General features: G+C 59.5%; 1 protein-coding gene across 1 annotated transcript in view; it reads left to right on the forward strand.

Annotated features, from left to right (window-relative positions):
- The window catches only part of Lamc3 (laminin, gamma 3), a 61,934-nt gene that overhangs the window by 32,742 nt on the left and 9,392 nt on the right, over positions 1–19,800 (forward strand). Inside the window, exons 10-24 of the mRNA XM_005408636.1 lie at positions 301–437; positions 1,259–1,366; positions 1,890–2,082; positions 2,213–2,331; positions 6,992–7,216; positions 9,586–9,774; positions 11,837–12,082; positions 12,578–12,731; positions 12,906–13,048; positions 13,519–13,697; positions 14,891–15,032; positions 16,260–16,465; positions 17,125–17,201; positions 18,145–18,279; positions 19,195–19,345. Of these exons, the coding sequence (XP_005408693.1) occupies positions 301–437; positions 1,259–1,366; positions 1,890–2,082; positions 2,213–2,331; positions 6,992–7,216; positions 9,586–9,774; positions 11,837–12,082; positions 12,578–12,731; positions 12,906–13,048; positions 13,519–13,697; positions 14,891–15,032; positions 16,260–16,465; positions 17,125–17,201; positions 18,145–18,279; positions 19,195–19,345 (2,404 nt within the window). The remainder of the gene's footprint in view (positions 1–300; positions 438–1,258; positions 1,367–1,889; positions 2,083–2,212; positions 2,332–6,991; positions 7,217–9,585; positions 9,775–11,836; positions 12,083–12,577; positions 12,732–12,905; positions 13,049–13,518; positions 13,698–14,890; positions 15,033–16,259; positions 16,466–17,124; positions 17,202–18,144; positions 18,280–19,194; positions 19,346–19,800) is intronic.

Below are 19,800 nucleotides of genomic sequence, written 5' to 3' on the forward strand. Positions count from 1 at the left end.
TTTTTTTTTTTTTTTTTGTCTTTTTGAGACAGGGTCTCGCTATGCAGTTCAGGCTGGCCTTGAGCTCAGTTTGGAGCTGGCCTTGAGCTTTATAGCCCAGGCTGGCCTCGAACTTGCAGTTATCCTCTTGCCTCAGCCTCCTGAGTGCTGGGATTATAGGCATGCGCCACCATGCCCGGAAGAACATACTTTTAATTTTCCCCAGTGGCCCTGGGTCCATGTTAGCCTTGCCGGGACCCCTGGCCCTGGCCCTTCCGGGGGGTTCACGTGGCCCCCCAGCCTGTCTCGTATCCCTCCCAGATGTCGCCCGGGGACATTTAACCTGCAGCCCCACAACCCGGCCGGCTGCAGCAGCTGCTTCTGCTATGGCCACTCCAAGGCGTGCACGGCCGCGGGCGGGTTCCAGGTGCACCACATCCTCTCCGACCTCCGCCAGGGTAAGCGGCGCCGCAGCGGTGCCCAGCTGGGGAGAGAGGGCATCGGGAGCGGGGCTGGGGGCCCCCGAGGTGGGAGGGTGGGTGCCTCCCTGCGGACCCAGCCCCTCCCCCCGGGGGTTTCCACCATGAGTGGCATTGGCAGCCTGGGTACATGGCTCCCTCTGGACCTGTGGGCACGGAGACAGCCTCCTTGGTGCCCTAAACGCAGGGCACCCAGGCTCAGTCCACTGGCCTGCACTTATTGAGCACCTACTGTGTGCCAGGCACACGGCTGGGCTGCGTGCTCTCGGAGGCCACCGAGTCCCCGGCAGGGGGGGTGCTTCTGCCCCATTGCGGAGATGCCAGCGCCCATCCCTGGGCCGCCGGTCCTGTGCGTTCTCTCTGCGCAGCCCTCTGGTTGGGGTCTGGGCTTGGAGGGCCACCGCTGCATCTCTGGAGCAGGAACTTGGCAGAGCTCCAGACTCTGCATTAAATCAGAGCCCGTGTATGGGCCCCGCGGAGGGCCCCACCTGCTGCCTGTGTCTGTCCCCGCGGGAGGGGCAGGGCGTCCCACTCCTCTGAGGGCTCAGGGCGCGCCAGACGCGGGCCAGCACGCCCTCTGCTGGACGTCGTGCAGAACGCAGGGCCTGGCTTCGGCGGGTCCCAAGGTCCAAGGTCGTCGTGCCTCAGCAGTCTGGGGCCGGGTCTGCAGGTGGCGCGCAGAGCCCTTCTGCAGGCCAGGGCAGGCGCTCCGCCGACACCCCACCTCGCAGAGCGGGGCTGAGCATCCCACGCTGTTTGGCCTCATCCTGGTGAGGGTCCGATCCGTGTTTGCTGTCTAGGAGCCGGGGCCTGGCGCACCAGAGGCACAGGGGGCGCAGAGCACCCCGCAAGGTGGAGCCCGGGTGGGGTCCTCCTGGGCCCCGAAGACGAGGAGCTCACAGCCCCAGGTACCTGGCAGCCCAGGGTGGGGCAGACGCCTGGGGCCGTGGGCGCTGTGGGGCGTCCGCGCTCTCCACTGTTAATGGCACAGTGGAGAAGAGAGCGATAAAGAAAAGCGGTAATGCCAGACGTGGTGGTGGTGGTGGGCGCCTGTCATCCCAGAACTCTGGGAGGCTGAGGCAGGAGGATCCCAAGTTGGAGCCCAGCTTGGGCAATTTAGCCACCTCGTGAGACCCTCTCTCAAAATAAAGCATGGAAAGGGCTGGGGGTGGAGTTCAGGGTGAAGCTGCTGAATTCAGTCCCCAGTACCAGAAAATAAACAGGTCTGTCAAAAGAACTAAGCGTGCACCGTGTGCCAGGCGGCGCACTGGCGCAGCTGGGTGTGGACGGGCACCCATCACGTGTGCGGCGCTGGGTGCTCCCACCCGCCCCGTCCGCATCTGCTGCAGAGTTCACCTGCTAATAAAACGAGTGCAGAGGCAGAGGATCAAGGGGAGCGTGTGAAGATCCTCAAGGCACTCTCGTCCCCAGAGGTGTTCCTGGGAGACCAGCGGCTCAGCTACGGGCAGCCCCTCACGCTGACCTTCCGAGTGCCCCCCGGGGGCTCCCCGCCGCCTGTGCAGCTGAGGCTGGAAGGAGCGGGCCTGACACTGGCTCTGAAGCCGTCCGGCCAGTTGGGTGCCCAGGACGCGGGGCAGCCGGGGCAGGCGCAGCTCCGCTTCCTGTAAGTGTCCCCTTCCATCCCGAGAGGCGGACTTGGGGACACTCTGGACACTCTGCAGCGTGTCCTGTGGTGTACGTGGGTCCCCAGATTGCCCGTGCCAGCCCCCCACACTGACCCCTCTCCCCGGCAGCCTGCAGGAGACCTCCGAGGATGCGGAGCTCCCGCTGCCCGCCTTCCACTTCCAGCGGGTCCTTGCCAACCTGACTGCTCTGTGCCTCCGGACCAGCGGCCAAGGCTCTGGCCTTTCCGGTTAGTGATACCAGCGTGGCCCTGAGGATAGTGGGCTGGGCTGCTGCCCGCATGGCTGTGCTGAGTCCCCAGAGGAAAGCCATGCTGTCCGCAAGAGGGGCTCTGCCTGGGTATTTGTTTTTTAGACAGAGTCTCACTGTGTAGTCCAGGCTGGTCTTGAATTCACTATGTAGCCCAGGGTGGCTTCCAACTCATAGAGATCCTCCTGCCTCAGCCTCCGAGTGCTGGAATTACAGGCGTGCACAAGCTAGCTCTTGTAATCCATAAAATCAGCAGGCAGGGTGGCTGAGGACAGGGTGGGGGCTGGACCAGTGGGTGGGGCAAGAGCGTGGCCGGCAGAGCAGCCTGGTGTCCTGGGTGTGGTGCCCACACTTGGAAGGACCGAACGCTTCTGTCGGTTTCGAGAGAGCGCGGTTCCCCTGCTGGCCACTCTTGGTATTGCACTTGAGCCACCCCGGGAGCAGGTCAGGTTTTTTTTTCAATTCCGGAGGAGCGGCCCATCCCACGTTGTCACATCATCAGCCAGTTTTGCCACGTCTCTTACCTGGACCCTTGCAGTTGACAGAGCTAACCTCTGATTTATTCCCGGTTACATTAATTACTTACGTGCTCTTAAAAGTCCCTTCCTATAATATGCAGAATACATAAAAGGAAGGGAAATGGTATTTTTTTCACCCTGTGAGCTGGGTGTGGCGGCACAGACCCGTTACTCCAGCTCCTTGGGACACTGAGCCAGCGGATCGTGAATTAAGGTCCTGCATAGGCATCTTGGTGAGATTCTGCCCCACACATTAGAAGGGCTGGGGGTGTGCGTCAGTGCTTCCTGGGTTCCAGCCTCAGTACTGCAGAAAAGAAGAAACATTACATGAATTGAGACTGCTGAGCTCAGGGTGCCCACGCCGGAGCACGTGAAGCCGTGGCCACGGTCCCTGCTGCAGCGCGGCAGCTTGGGCTCAGGAGGAACAGGCTCGGCAGCTGTGCTTTGACACGGCAGGCAGCGCGGCGCAGTTGTGAACTGGTGCTGGAATACAGCAGGGGTTAGGGCCAGCGGCCGCCAGGAGGCTTAGTCCAGGTGTGATCCAAATGTGTGGTGAACACTTACATTTTTAAAAATTCATCACAATAAAAGACGTGTCGTTGCAAATCCCCTTCAGGATATCTCCCCCCAACTGTGCACACACTTATCCCATAGTTCTTGCAGCTTTCTGAAGCAGCTCTGGAAGTCCTCTATGGTGAGTAGCTTTCCAAGGTGTGACCAAAAATACAGTGAATACAGCTGCCCCGCGCCACCCCATATAAAGGGCAGCTCGTAAAGACACGGCGCTGTTCGTCAGACCTGGCCCTGTGTGACTTCTGGCTCCTCCCCAAAGTCAAAATAACCGTGACAGGGAAACATCGCGGATCAATTCAGGACAATGAGGCGGCCACAACAGCGCAACTAAAGACCTTCAGGAAAGAGGGCTCCGGAGCTGCTGCGGGAAGCGGCCAGGACAGTGGGGTGAATGTGTTTGAAGCAAAGCAATACTGCGAGGGGGATTCCTGGCAATGTGTCCTTTACTGTGACAGATTTTTAAAGTATACACAGTCACCCTGTACTGTGATCACACCTCACGTGTAAGTGTTGTTGTGTGGGGACACCCACAGAGACAGTGGCCGGAGCAGGCCAGGTGGGTGGCGGGGGTGGTTCATCCTTCCGCTTTGCTCAGCTTAGTCCTTTTAAAGGACTTCCTTAGCCTCAGTGGCCTGGTCTTGTGGCTTCGTTAGGGGGAAGGAGCTTGGCAGAGAGCTGCTCATTAGTGGTGAAGCCACAGTGCCGGGTGTCAGACGTCCCACCGGACATCACTGGCCCTTATTCTTCAAGTCCTTTAAGTTTGTCGTATCGAAGGCATCACTAACTGGAAATACTTGCCAGATCATTATGAGTTGGGGCCTTTATGCTGAGCTACATCCACAACCTTTTTAAAAATTTTTATTTCAAGACAAGTTCTCGCTAACTCATTAAGTTGCCCAGAGTGGGCTCAGATTTGAAACCCTCCTGCCTCAGCCTCCCAGAGTGCCAGTACTACAGGTGCATGTTACCACACCTGTCTGGCTCAGATGTTCACAGGGGGGTGTTTCTGCCCTTTCGGCATCTAGCAGGACGCTGGGAAGTCACAGAGACAGACAGTTTCTACTCGCTGCAAGTCAGGGCGTCTCCAGCCCCGTAGCCCTACTGTCACAACAGCCAAAGGCTGACAGATTGCTGGGGTGATGCCGCCCTCTTGGGAGCCTGTGGCTTAGATGAGCAGCTCTGTTCAGGCCCCTCGGGCTCCAGCCCCCTCTGCCTCCTTGGAGCTGTGGTCTCACTGCGCACGCCTGCCTCCAGCCTTGTCAGCTCCCTGACAGCCCCTCGGGGCCCCGAGGGCCTCCCCCTTCTTCCTCGGCCCCAGAAATCTCACTTCCGCCCTTCCTAGCACCACAGACATTCCCTGTGACCAGCGCCTGCTCACAAACAGCACAGGGCGCCTTCTCCGCCATGCCAGGTGCCCCTGTGCCCAGTGCCTGGTGTGCCGGACATGCAGGCCCCTCGAGCCCAAGCCTTTCCCACACATCCCCCATCGCTTTCAACTTTTCCATGTGCACCTTCTTAACGCCCTGCCAGCCAGGGCCCTGCCAGCATGCCTGCAATCCCAGCGCTTGGGAGGCTGAGGCAGGAGGATCTCTGTGAGTTTGAGGATAGCTGGGGCTACGTAGAGTTCAAGGCCAGCCTGCACTACATAGCAAGATCGTGTCTCCAAACAAACTCCCCTAAATAATACAGAAATTTGATTGCACAGTGCAGTATTCCAGGGCTGCTTCTGCTCACAGTGCCTCGGCCACTGCTCCTTGGCATCACACGTAGAGAAGGCTGGCTCTCTCTGCCCACTTCATAGGAGTCTGTGGCACAAATGCCCGTTAAGAAGGCTCAACCAGGCCTTTGGGACAGACACTTCCATGCTTGGGGTCCCCGGGATGCCCAGGGCCACAGGAGGGGGACCTGTCTCTTGGAGCGGTCTGTATCTTCGAAACAGCACCCAGGGGATGGAGATGTTAGGCCAAGGAACACACATTTCAGAGACTGATAGAAGCTGCCAAGTTTCCCTCAGAAAGGCCGTCCTCGTCTCTGCTGTGATGAGCGGCGGCGTCTGCCCGCCATCTGCCAACGGCGTTTGCAGATCCTTTATTTTAATATTTTGCCCGGAGTGGAGAGTTGGTTTTCTGGGTGCGTGTGCGTGAGTGTGTGCGTGTGTGAGGTTGATCTGGCATGTGTAAGGTTGATCTGGGGTGTGTGAGGTTGATCTGGCGTGTGTGAGGTTGATCTGGTGTGTGTGAGGTTGATCTGGTAGGCGTCTCTACTCCTGGTTACTAGAAGCAGCACCTCCTGCTTTGCATTCCTACATCCACACCGGGGCGTTCCCCCCGCAAATGTCAGTCATTTATTTTCAAAATGAACACATTGTTGTCTACCTGAATAGAAAATGTTCATTTTCCTTGCAAATAAGAAATTTCACTGTCATTTCCATGTCAATTAGCTTCTGTTCAATCAAAATCCTCCCACGAAAAGAAACATTTAAATTACTGAGCTGTTACATTCGTTGGTGTCCATACCTTTTATATCTCTTAGACACTTAGGAAATACACTTTAAACTTGGTCCAAAGGGAGCACCCAGCTAAGGGCAGGCCCTGTGAGTTCCACACTCCCCAATCCTCCACTGTAATTGGTCTTTTTTTTCTGTTTTCTAAGGATCTCACCGTGTAGTCCAGGCTGTCCTCGAACTCATGACAATCTTCCTGCCTCAGCCTCCTGAATGCTGGGATTATAGGCCTGTGCCACCCTGTCCAGATATAATTGGCTTTTAAGATGTTCCCCAATCTGGGGTTTGGGGATGGTTCTTTGTTACTTAAATTGGTCTATCTTTAATAACTCAGGAGAGTGGACATTTTCCCATGAAATTCTCAACCATCTCTGCTGGTGGTGCTGGGGATGGAACTCAGGGCCTCACACATGCTAAGCAGGTGCTTCCCCACTGGCTGGGGTGTGACTGAGATACACAGTATGTACTGAAAGTTAAATAAATGCATCACAGTAAAAGACACATTGACGGGAATCCCCTCAAATTCCTCCCCTCACTTCGAACACACTCATCCCATCGTCTCGCCGCTTTCTGCAGCAGCTCTGGAGTCCTCTCTCCGGAGGGTCTTTAGCTGCGCTGCTGTGGCTGCCTCGGTGTCTGGAGTCATCATTTTGACTTTGGGGAGCAGCCAGAAGCCACACGGAGCCAGATCCAGCGAATAAGGTGGGTGAGGGTGCAGTGTGGCGTCCTTATGAGCTGCCTTTCCGTTGGATGGTGCTCGGCGGCTGCATTCACTGTATTTTTTTATGACACCTCCCAAGGGGAGTGATGTAAAGGGGTTCATGGGAGTGTCTTTTACTGTATCAAAGTTTTAAAACTTTAAGCATTGGCTGCAGTTTTTTATCATCCCTCATCTACCTTCAGCCCCACTTCTGGTTCTTGTTCTGGAAATTTGACTGTTTAGTGAAAAATCACAGCTGCCTCTGTAGGTGTGGCCTGTCACCTGCAGACGGGACAGGAAAGCCTGGGGGTTGTGCACACAGCTCCCCTCTCTCTTCACTCTGCAGGCCGAGTGCTCCTGAGTGAGGTGCAGCTCACGTCGGCTCGGGTCCAGCGGGGACTGTCCCCGCCAGCCACCTGGGTAGAGACTTGCTCGTGTCCCCGGGGCTACATGGGCCAGTTCTGTGAGTCCTGTGCTCCAGGATACAAGAGGGAGACACCGCGGGGGGGTCCCTATGCCAGCTGTGTCCTCTGCACCTGTAACCAGCATGGCACCTGTGACCCCAATACAGGTGAGTCCCTGACACCCCACCCTCAGGCCACCTGGGCTGCAACGAGATGAGCACTGCATGGGCCCACATGGGGTCACCCTGGCATGGGTCCGAGGGGCACTCGACCATGCTCGTGCCTCTGCCTGGGCATCTCCTGGCTTGAAAAAGCAGTCACCAGAAGCTGTACGTCAGCTCTGCGCTGAGGAATGTGTGTGTGTCTGGTGAGGCCTTCAGCCCGCCACACTGGCTGTCCTCATGCCCCCACTCTCTGGATGAGTCCCTTCCTCCAGGAGCTTGGCAAAGACCTCCAGGGCCCTGCCAGGCATCCATGATACACAAGGATAGAGGCTGCCTGGCGTGGTGGTGCACACTTGTAATCCCAGCACTTGGGAGGCTGAGGCAGGAGGATTGCCGTGTGTTCAAGGCCAGCCTGAACTGTAGCCTGTCTCAAAAAAAAATTTTTTTTAAAAAAGGGCAGAGGCCTTACTGTGACAGGTGACCCCGGCGGGAGGGCATTCACAGAGCCACGCAGGACAGCAGCTCCCAGGTGTCAGCCCAGACGTGCCAGCCCCGCCCCTTGGTGGCTTGTGGCCTTGGGAAAGTTGCTGCCCTCTGAGCCGACCTGCTTCCCGTGCAGTGGGGACAGTGATCTCACACACACTTCCCAGGCCCCAAAACAGAGCCAGTCTGCCCTGAAGCTCAGCATGGCTAACTGACGTGCCACGGGGAATGCAGATGAACAAGTCCTCACACTAAGGACACTGGGAAGTAGCAGATAGTGTCACCAGCTCGCTGCTTGCACCAGGCCCCTTTTTTGCACTGCACTGTTGACACCTGCACCATTGTCCCATCTCACAGGGGACAGACCTGAGGGGCAGAGTGGCCCCGGGGCCAGTAAGCAGCAGAGTTGCACCTGCCACCAGCCTGGCTGCCCTGGGCAGTTGGTCACTTCCAGCTGTTGGTCCCCATCCATAGTGGAGCAGACAGGGAGACCTCCCTAGAGTCACACAGCCAGCAGGTGCTGCAGGGGCGAGACACAGGCCTCCACCCCCACTCATAGGCCTGAGCCAGGGGGTGCTCCCAGGAACATGGGTGTCCTCCCTTCCTGTGCCCATGGCAGGCATCGCCAATCGAACCCAGATGAGGCTTCCCTATCCTCCCATGCCATACCCCAGGCAGCCCTTGCTGAGGAAGCAGAGTCCTCTCACAGGATGGGACCCACGTGTCATCCTCAGCCCTGCCAAGACTCCCGGCAGAGCGTGGACAGGCCCTCATCTGTGACGGGGCAGAGGGCCACCGCTGCGCAGGCTGGAGTCGGGAGCCTGTGGGTGCTGCCCTGCCGTCTGTCTCAGCCTTGGCTGGGCGCCGGGTGCTACTGGCGTCCCCTGGACGCAGTGCCCTCTGCTGACCCCTTGTGCAGCCACGCTTCCCAGCCAGTCCCTGCCATGGCTCCTGCTTTCTAGTGCCCAGGCTCTGAGGCGGCACCAGGTACTGTGGGGCCGGAAAAGGGGTCCACCGCATTCCCCCATCTCCAGGCACCAGACAGCAGGCACAGCCCCTGGGTACGCACGGACCCCACACGGTGAGCCTCTGTGTGGGCGTGCCAAGGCCGTGCCTGCTCTGTGCCTCCTTCCGGGTGAGTCCCTCTGTCTCGTGGTCCCTTGAAGTTAAGAGGACAGAAGAGGACAGAAGGCCGGGTGGGGGTACCCACCTGTAATCTTAGCTACTTAGGAGGCTGAGGCAGGAGGATTGCAATTTCCAGGCCACCCTGGGCAATTTAGACCCTCTCTGAAAACAAAAAAAGGACTGGGGAGGCCGGGCGTGATGGCACACGCCTGTAATCCCAGCACTCAGGAGGCTGAGGCGGGAGGATCGTTACAAGTTTGAGACCAACCTGGGCTACAAAGTGAGCTCAAGGCCAGCCTGAACTGCATAGCAGAGACCCTGTCTCAAAAAGACAAAAAAAAAAAAAAGACTGGGGATGTAAATCAGGCAGAGTACCTCTGGGTTTGATCCCTATTACCACAAAAAAAGACAAAAGGTGTCAGCGGTGTCTTCCGGTGGTTGGGGCGGCTCCTGAACGCAAGCTGGCAGTGATAACAGAGACGCTGGCGACCTGTGCCCGGGAGGGTGTGGGGCACCGCCAGCATGTGACCTGCCTGGCCCTGACAGAACCCTTTGAGGTCAGTGCCACCATGATTCCCATTTTTGGGGCAAGGACACCGAAGTGAGAGATACAGACGTCTTGCTAGTGTGGCCGCGAACCTGGGGTGCTTGCGCCCCTTCCCCCCGCTGCCGGGGAGGAACTGTGCGACCTCTGCAGGATGCCCACCCTCTTGGCGTGTTCTGGTCCGGGGCGGTGGCCAGCGGGTGCTTGTGTTGCCCCTCAGGGACCTGCCTATGCGGCCACCACACCGAGGGCTCGTCCTGTGAGCGCTGCTTGCCAGGTTTCTATCGCAACCCCTTCTTGGGCCAAGCCGACGACTGCAAGCCCTGTCCGTGTCCCAGCCGGTCAGCCTGCACCACGGTCCCGGAGAGCGGTGAAGTGGTGTGTACACACTGCCCCTCAGGCCAGAGAGGTAAGTGGCTTGTGCCCCGGGCCCTGCCCTCTGGGGAGACTGAGGCCCTGCGCCTGATTCTACCTGGGCTCCGGGGGTGGGTCCCAGGTCTGGAGTGTGGCCATGGGGGAAACCCCAGCTGAGGGGCGGCAGGGCTGACGTCCAGGGGCACTCGAGTCCCACAGTCAAGGTCTCAGCCTGCTGGGGTGCTGTCACAACTCGGGGCACATCCCAGTGAGTTATGAAAATGCTGTGCTGGGTCTGTCCCTGTGGAGCCAGGTGTCATGGCTTCAGATGGAGCCCAGGGGTTTGTGGCCCTGAAGGGTTCCCTGGGAAACTGCGACCCACAGCAAAGCTGGAAAAGCTCAGACTAAACTTACAGCTTTTAAACTGGGTGTGGGAGCCCTTGCCGGCAATCCCAGCACTCAGGAGGTTGAAGCAGGAGGACTGCAGCGAGTTCAAGGTCAGCCTGGGCTTCGTAGTGAGACCTGTGTCAAAACACCTAAAAAAAAAAACCCTCAGCTTTTAACAAATGCCGTCAGAGAACGTGTGAGGCAGAACCTCCCTGCCCCCCAAATTCCCAGCAGGACTCTGGGCTCTCCGCGACATCTGATGGTTTTTTTTTAATAGCTTTTGGGATGTTCACACGCCCAACAATTCACCCACTTACGGCGTGCAGTTAAATGGCTTTTATATATTACATTATTAATTTTTCATTGTGGTAAAATATGCGACATAAAACCCACGGCTTTCACCGTCATCCCGGCTCACGTTCTGCCACGGTCAGGACAGGCGCACTGCGCCATCACCACCACCCGCCTTCGCCAGAGCTGCTCCCGCGTCCCAGCCCCAGGCTGGGATGTGCCCCAGTAACTGATGCCGTCCCTGCCCAGTCACAGCCCTGTCCCTTCTCCCAGTGCCTCTCTCTCGGGCACGTCTGTCCCTCTGCGTCTGGCTGGTGTCGTCGGCTAACGCGTTAACATCATCCCTTAGTGGTGGCGGACTGCTCGGCCCGCAGCCTCCCAGCCTGTGCGGCATGGCTGGTGTCATGAGCCAGCACAGCATCCAGACTGTCCTGCCCAAGGCCCTGCTTCCCCCAGGGCCTTTCTGAAAGCAGGTCCTGAGCCCCTCCAGCCACAGAGGCTGAGGTCGGGGAGACCTGGGCCCCAGCCGGCGGTTGCCCTCCCCTCCGCACCCCCCCTCACCCCGTTGTCTGGCTCCCTGACTGAGCGGACGAAGACTGGACAGACGCAAATGGGACCAAGCCGCAGGACGACGTCGAGTCGCTGGGGTGCACTGCAGATTCAAGGCCTTCTGCCAGCACCTCCTCTTTTCTGACAGTACTGAGGATCGAACCCAGGATCTTCCCCCAGCATTGTGTCCCCAGCATTTTTTGTTTGTGTTTGTTTTTCTGTCTTTTTTGAGACAGGGTCTCACTACGCAGTTCAGGCTGGCCTTGAACTCACTTTGTAGCCCAGGCTGGTCTGGAACTCTCAGTGGTCCTCCCAAGTGCAGGGATTACAGGCGTGTGCCACTTACCTGGCTACACCTAGGACTTTTTATCTTGAGACAGGGTCTCTCTAAGTCTGAATTGCCCAGGCTGGGCTCAAACTTGCAATCCTCCTGCCTCAGCCTCCTAGAAGATCAGGATTAAAGGCCTGTGCCACTGCACCCAGTTGTCAACCACTGATTGTTTGTTTGTTTGTCTTTTTGAGACAGGGTCTCGCTGCGCAGTTCGGTCTGTCCTTGAGCTCACTCTGTAGCCCAGGCTGGCTTCGAACTTGCAATGATCCTCCTGCCTCAAAAGACAAAATGAAAAGAAAAGAAATAACTGCCCTGAGCCGTCTCTGCAGCCCTGGGAAGCACTGACCTGCTTGTTTTCCTCTGCAGATGGGGGGCTGGAGTTCAGAGAGGCCCTGCAGCCTGCCGCAGGCCACACAGCCAGGGAATGGGAGCAAGAGGGACCTGGCCCGGGGTCCTCTCTGCCGCACGGGAGGCCTGGGCAGTGCCTGCTTGGCTCGGTGCCCGCCCGCCCTCGTGGGCACAGCTGGCCGGCACTGCCCACCCCTCCTCCTCCATACAGGGCGGCGCTGCGAGAGCTGTGACGACGGCTTCTTCGGGGACCCGCTGGGGCTCTCTGGGGCCCCCCAGCCCTGCCGCCGGTGCCAGTGCAGCGGGAACGTGGATCCAAACGCCGTGGGCAACTGCGACCCCCTGTCTGGCCGCTGCCTGCGCTGCCTGCACAGCACGACCGGGGAGCGCTGTGAGCTGTGTCGCAAAGGTTTCTATGGCAGCGCCCTGGCCCTGCGGCCAGCGGACAAGTGCACGCGTGAGCATCAGTGCCTGGACCCGCCGGCCGGGCCAGGGGGCCCTGTGCTCTGCCCTGGCTGAGGTGCACAGAGGTGGCCGAGGAACCCTCCCAGTCAGCTTCGAAGCTGGGCAGCCTTAGACAGGTCTCCCCCCTCTCCACTCTTCTCCACAGAGCAGGGGCCTTGCCCTTCTCCCAGGTCCCTTCGACCTCCGCATCTTAGAAACTTAGAAACAGGGCATGCAGGTTTCAGCCAGGGCCCCACCAAGTTGCTAAATTTAAGCTCAAACTTGAGATCCTCCTGCCTCAGCCTCCTAGAGTGCTGGGATTCCAGGCCTGTGCCACCTCCACTGTTTCCCCAACAGCATAACAAGTAACTGAGACTTGAGCCCTTTTCCCAAGGGGCTCAATAAGCATGATCTCTCGGGCCCCCCAACTTCTCGGCCCCTTTGGGACACCCCAGATTGTGGAACCCCCTGCGTTATTCCCTGACACCCTGTCCTGCTCCCTCTGCAGCCTGCAGCTGCAGCCCCAAGGGCTCGGTCAGTGCAGAGACACCCTGCGACCCGGTGACCGGCCAGTGTCCCTGCCTGCCCCACGTGACTGGCAGGGACTGCAGCCTCTGCAGCGCCGGCTTCTACGACCTCCAGCCAGGCAGGGGCTGCCGCAGGTGGGCAGTGGAGTGGCAGCAAGGGCTGTGACCTCTCCGAGGCACATGTGTCCCCGGAGTCGCTTATTGGGTGGGGGGAGTTGTCCGTAGGGCTGGGGCTTCCTTGGGCCCGGGAGAGGCTGGGCTGGGCATGTCCCGGAGCCGGCCTCAGACCTGGTTCCTTCCCTGTTGCAGCTGTGCATGTCACCCGCTTGGCTCCCAGGAGAACCAGTGCCACCCTGAGACGGGGCAGTGCCACTGCCGCCCGGGTGTCACAGGCCTGGCCTGTGATAGGTGTGAACCAGGTTTCTTCGGCTTCTCCATCAAGGGATGCCGGGGTAAGGAAGCCAGGCCTGCCGGGACCGCAGGGGCAGGGCGGGGCCAAGGTGTCCCTGCAAGGCGGGACGCGGTGTGGGGAGAGGGGGTGGCAGATGCAGGGGCAGGGGCCCGCACGTGGCCAGGGAAACTGAGCACACGAGAGCGTGGAGAGGAGCGGCGTGTCCCGGTGGCGGCTGGAGGGCCATGTCCCCGATGCCATCGTTAACCCCTGCGTGTGGGCCTCCAGGTCACCTCTGTGGGCCTCCGTCTCCCCAGTCATGGGGTTGGGCTGTGCTGGCAGCCCCTGCACCTGGCTGGTCCTCAGGCCCCGGGGACAGGGACATAAGTCCGGCTTCTGATTGGACTCTCAGGAGAGAGGCTCAGGGATCTGCACTGAGAGCACCCAGGAGTCCCAAGAGTGCCAGGCCTGAGGGTGCAGGGCGGGGGGTCCCACATGCGGCACCCTCTGCCCACTCTCGCTGGTCCCCAGCTTGCAGGTGCTCCCCGCTGGGCGCTGCTGTGGCCCAGTGCCACGAGAACAGCACGTGCGTGTGTCGGCCCGGCTTTGTGGGCTACAAGTGCGACCGCTGCCAGGACAACTTCTTCCCCACGGAGGGCGGAGCACACTGCCAGGAGTGCCCGCCCTGCTACGGCCTGGTGAAGGAGGAGGTGAGCCCACCCGGCCTCGGCCCTGCATTCCGTGCCCCTACTCGTGCCGTGTCTGCGCTGGGCACCAGGAACCGCCCGCCCGTCCACAGCCCCAGGCCCACAGCCCCCTGTGCCCACCCAGCTCAGCCCTCGCCCTGCTCCTGGTGGACAGGAAAGGGGTGACTCTTGCTGCCTCCCCTCCTGAGCACCTGGACCGAGGCCTTGCACCTTCTCAGGCTCAGTGGGGAAACAGCAGATGCCCCCTTTGTGGGGAGGTGAAGTTGTCCTGGGGCCCAAGGACAATTTTTGTTTTTTGAGACAGGATCTCCCTTTGCACTCCAGGCTGGCCTTGAACTCGCAGTGATCCTCCTGCCTCAGCCTCCCGAGTGCTGGGATGACGGGTGTACCACCACCGATCCTCAAGTAGAACTTTGAGGAGGGAGGTGGATGGTGCAGAGAGAGGAATTGGGGTGCTAGGGTTAACCTACTGGGGTCCTCTCCCCGAGCCTCACTCATTGTCCTGCACCAGGGCAGGGGCAGCCGTGGTGACCCCACGCCCCCTCCCACTCCAAACCTTCAGCCCCTTGCTGGCCACAGCGGGGCTCCCACACGTGCGGCCCTGAAGACAGAGCACGAGGTTCCCTTCTCCCCCTGCGGCAAGCAGGCCAGCCCCGTACGTACAGCTGCTGACCCTTATGTAGGGCAGCAAGCTTACTTACACTGTGTGGGTAAATAAACGCCCAGGCAGCCTTTTCCCGTTCTGCTTCCAAATGAGTTCAGGTCAGATTTTGTCATTAGAATGAGGGATGGCAGCACATGCCTATCATCTCAGCACATGGGAGGCTGAGACAGGAGGATCTCCACGAACTTGAGGCCAGCGTGGGCTACCTAGTGAGGACTTGTCTCAAAAAAAAACAGAACAGGCCAGGTATGGTGGCACACACCTGTAATCCCAGCACTCAGGAGGCTGAGGCAGGAGGTGTTTGATGCCAGCCTGGACTACACAGCAAGACCCTCTCTCAAAAAACCCAAACAAAACAAAACAAAGCCACACCCCTCAAAAAACCTAAACTAGGACCTGAGCGTAGAGACCCAGCATAGAACTTGGAGAAGGGAACCTGAGGGGAGGCTGGCCCGGCAGGAGCCAGGGATGACACCAGGTAAGACTTCCAGGCCACCAACCTTACACACATTTCCTTCCCCATCCCCTGCAGGTAGCCAAGCTGAAGGCCAGGCTGACCCTGATGGAGGGGTGGCTGCGGGGCTCCGACTGTAGCAGTCCCTGGGGGCCACTAGACATTCTGCAGGGAGAAGCCCCCCGGGGGGACGGCTATCAGAGTCGCCACCTGCTGCCAGGTACAGAGCAGGGTGGGGTGGGCTGGGAGCTGCTCCAAGCCCTGGACGCGGCCTTCTGCCTGCTTTCGTGGGACAGGGTCCTATCTGCCACGAGCCTCTCCTCCAGCGTCCCTGGCCCACTTGTACTGACCTCCGGCCCCGTCCCTGTGTCCAGGACTGTGAGCTGCGGCGAGCTCTCTCTAGAAGCTCTGGCTGTGCAGGCCGGGCGCCACTGTCCCGGTGCTGAACGGGCAGAGCCCCGTGCTCTTGACCTCAGCCCTCTGATACCGCCGTGTCCCCAGCCCCCTGCTTGGCACCTAGAAAACAACGAGTAGCTAAGAGATCAGGAGGTGTGCTGCCAAAGCCAGGCGGAGTGTGGCTCTGGGACACGAGGGAGAGATCTCTGAAAGTGAGGCGGTTGTTTTGTGAACTTGCATGTTTAGACGCACCTGCGGCCACGTGCAGGCGAGCTGAACACCTGTTACCGGTGTCTTAATCACTCTCCTTGCCGCTGGGACTCAATACCTGACACCCACAATTTAAAGGAAAGGTTTATTTTGGCTCATGTTTCAGGCCATGGTTGGCTGGTCCGAGGCAGGAGGGCACAGCACAGGGGCAGGACGAGGAGAGCTGCTCAGGGTGTGGGGCACAGGAAGTAGAGAGCAAAGGGGGAGGCAAGGGGAGGGAGGTAAACCTTTCCAGGCCACGCCCCCAAGACCAGGCCCCACCCCACTGGCAGGCCACGCCCCAACTACCAGGCCATGCCCCCAGCAGCCCACCTCTTCCAACCAGGCCCCACCTTCCAACCGCAAGTCAGCTGTAAACCCCCATAATCCTGTCACCTTCCAGAAGCCCCACCTGTAAGCACCTGAGGCTCTTGGGGTCGTCCGGGTATAAACCTAACGCCCGGGAGATCCACGGGCGACCTGCTGGCTCTTTTTAGAGGCCCACGTGCGGGCCTCATTGGGCGTTACAGAGCTGACCCGGACAGGAGTCCTTGCTCTCCTAACTCCCACAGTTGCTCGCTGTGGCTCTAGGAGGCCGGGGTCCCTGGCAATCCCTTGCGTGTGACCAGCTTGCTGTGTGGGACCCAGGCTTTTCATTTACCTTCCCGTGGGCTCATCCTTTGCATCTGCAGAATGGGCAGATTTCCCTCCGGGATGCACTGTTGCGCCCAGGCAGCCTGGGCTTGGGGCGTTCGTGTGCGTCTTCCCCGCTCCGTGACTCTGGGCCTCGGGCTTCCTGCAGGGGCGCGGGAAGCCCTCCTGGGGCAGCTGACAGGCCTCGAAGGTGCTGTGAAGGCCGCCCGGGAGCAGCTGCAGGCGCTGAGTGAGGCCGCTGACTGTGCCCGGGCCGGAGCCCGGAAGACCTGCACCCAGCTGGCTGACCTGGGGGCGACCCTGGAGTCCACGCAAGACGAGATTCTGCAGGCAGCCAGCGTGCTCGCATCTCTGGTACCCGGGGCCCCTCTCCCGCTGGGCCGGCTCGGGTCCAGGCCCCAGCAGGGCCATCGCCTGGTGACTCGGGCCAGGCCTCCCCTTTCTGGGAGGCTGGGTGTCATCTGCAGATTGGGGGTCACAGAGCGCCTGCTCCACACCCGAGTTTGCTGCCACACAGAGAAGGCACAGGAGGTGGCAGGCGGTGCCGTTACCAGTACGCCCGTGTTCAGGGGCTCCACACCCCAAATACTGGCTCTGTGACAAGCTCTGTGCATTTGTAAAATTACCAGCCCCAGCCGGGCGTGGTGGTGTACACCTGCAATCCTAGCACTTAGGAGGCTGAGGCAGGAGGATTGCCGTGAGTTCAAGGCCGCCCTGGGCTACATAATGAGACCCTACCTCCAAAAAACAAAACACAAGCCAGGCGTGGTGGCGCACACCTGTAATCCCAGCACTCGGGAGACTGAGACAGGAGGATCATTGCAAGTTCGAGACCAGCCTGAGCTACAAAGTGAGCTCAAGGCCAGCCTGAACTGCATAGTGAGACCCTGTCTCAAAAAAAAAACAAACCCAACCAGGAACTTGGCAGCATGGTCAGCTTCTGCCCCATAATTTGACAGGACGTGGCCCTCGCCCTTCCAGACTGGGCCTCAGTTTCCTCCTCGTCTCTGAAGGTGATTCTCTGGGACGGGCCCAGGCAGCCCTCCAACTGGAGCCAGCTGGCTACAGAGGCCCGCACCCTCGCCAGGGGGTGAGTGAGCCACACAGCCCTGGGTGGGGCGAGGTCATCCCCACAGGGTCAGGGTCAGCCCCCAGATGCCACCACTCAGGAGTGGGGGTCAGGTGAGTCTAGAGCCGCCCTGTGGGGAGACCACATCACCACGGGAAAGAGAGGTTCCCGGGGGAGCATGGGCAGAGGTGAGGGACACAAAGCTTGCTCCACCGAAAACGCCTGAACATCTGACACCTTTCTGTTTGATAGCAGTTTTATTGAGATGTAATTCACAAACTGTGTGATTCAGTGGTTTCAGTATAGCCAGAGTTCACAGCTATCACAATCAGTTTAGAACGTTTATCTCCAGAACCAAACTTGTATCCTTTTTTTTTATCATTTCTCACTTTTCTTAAACCTCTTCAGCAGCTGGCCACCAATAATCTGCTTTCTGTCTATCAATTTCCTTTTCATGGCTGTGTAGTATTTCCTTTTTCCAGTCAGTGTATAGTTCTACCACATACTGCTCATCCAGGCCTAATAGACATTGGGCTTGTTTTATCCACTGCTTTAAATAAACATCTTAGGATGCTGAAAGCGTAGGGTTGGTGGCAGTTTTCTCCCTTAGCGCTAAGGACCTTAGGTTCATTTTGTAGACAAGGAAACAGATTCAGAGAAGTCAGGTGACTTGCCCAAGGACACACAGGCTGAAAGTGATAGTGCCAGGCTTTGACGCCCAGCTGTCTTGGCCCCTCCCTTCTCTGCCCTGTCTGTTAGGGCGACAGTATAATGTATAGCTAAACTGATACGCTTTTAATGCGTGACAAAAGGACAAGTGTAGCTGGTGGGGGGCAGGAACAGGTGGCCTGGCACCTTGGGGCAGTCCCCCGTGGCAGGCGGGCAGGTAGGAAGCAGTGGGGTGAACTCAGGCCCGGCCCCTCCACGGGAGCACTTGCTGATGGCTCCGCTGTGACCCACACAGCCACAGGGATGCCGCTGCCAAGACTGAAGCCGTTGTGCGTCGCGCCCTGCTGGCCTCCAACACCAGCTACGTGCTCCTCCGGAGGCTGGTGGACAGCAGGACAGCCCTGGAGACCCAGCGGGACCTGGAGGACAGGTGAGACCTCTCCCACGCGGGCGGGCTTGGGCTGAGCCTCAGGAGCCCCTGGGGCCCTGCCAGAGGCTGCTGGCCCCTGAATCGTGGGCCGGGATGCCTGGGGCCTCGGGGTCTGGAACCCTGGTCCCTGAGTCCTCCCGCCAAGCGCAGAGCGGCTCCGCTCCGCTCCCCCCAGGCCCCAGCTCCCTGTGTGCTTCTGGTGCCCGGGCAGCTCAGCCCCTGTGCTCTTGTGCCCCACCCTTCCCTCCCTCACTTTAAGGGTCACTGAGATCCACGACACCCACGGAGCCCCGAGTTGTTGCTCTGAGATGAGAGACTCTGACTGGCTCCGATCTGCAGTCCTGAGCCGGGCCATGTGGCTGGGCGGTGGGGTGCGTGACCCCCCCAGGGACAGGGTACTTATGACTGGAAGGGGGAGGGTGGGAAGGAAGTGGGGCACTGTGCCCCATGATGAGCCAGGACCGGGGAGCAGAGTATAGACAGTGATCAGGAGAGAAAACCCCTACATCCTGGTTGATGACAGAACCAGAGACCATCAGGATGCATAGCAGTCACGTAGCCCAGGGGTCACCAGTCGCCGGTGGAGAGGCGCATGCCCGTGCCCAAGGTCACTGGCAAGGGCCTGACCACGCCGAGAGCAGGGCCGGGGCCTCGGGCTTCCTCAGCCCCGGGTATTTTCCTCCTTATGCTTCCACCAGAGAAGCCAGATGTTTGCAAAAGGTGTGATCCTCGGTGGGACCGAGCGGAGCCCTCTCGGATAAGAGTGGGTGACTTGAGCAAAGCAAGGGAAGAGGCCTGCACACTGTCTGAGAGGCCTTTGCACATCGGCGAGCCCTTGCTGGGTCCTGGACAGCGGTGGGGGCGAAGGGGCTCTGCCCTGCTCCGCAGGCCACTGTGGGCTCTGTTTCCTCCCAGGTACCAAGAGGTCCAAGAGGCCCAAAAAGCGCTGGGCATGGCTGTGGCACGGGAGCTTCCCGAAGCCAGGAGGGTGCTGGCGTCCGTGCGGCAAGGCATCGATGATGCGGCCCCGCACCTGGCCTCCCTGGCAGCCGCCGCTGGAGCCCCGGTCAGTCGGAGTCCCTGGACCTCTGTGCGGGGTGGGGCTGCAGCAGCGAGGACTTGGCTTAGTGCTGACCCACGGCAGGGGTTCAAGAGAGATGCTCCACCTGCGGGGCTGAGCAGGGTTAGGGCTCGGTCTTGGCTGCTGATGACAGTAATAATATCCGGGCTGCAGGTTTTTTCCATTCTAGCGACGTCAGCAAGGACACGGGGTGGACGTGGGAGGAAGCCCCAGCTCCACCCCTGCAGCTCTGTGACCTCAGCCAAGCCCTTCCCTTCCCTGGGCCTCGGTGACTTCATCTGTCACACGGGCCTCACCTACTAGGTTACGCTAGGGCTGACTCCTTGGGGGCTGGAGGGGATTTGGGGTCCCCTCTGCACCTGGAGCGCAGCAGGTCAGGCTGTCCGTGTGTGATCCTGGGATCCTAAACTTGGACACGGAGCTGTGACAAGGAATAAACT

Source organism: Chinchilla lanigera, unplaced genomic scaffold (genome assembly GCF_000276665.1).
Source record: "Chinchilla lanigera isolate Chin_1 unplaced genomic scaffold, ChiLan1.0 scaffold00112, whole genome shotgun sequence".
NCBI lineage: Eukaryota > Metazoa > Chordata > Mammalia > Rodentia > Chinchillidae > Chinchilla > Chinchilla lanigera.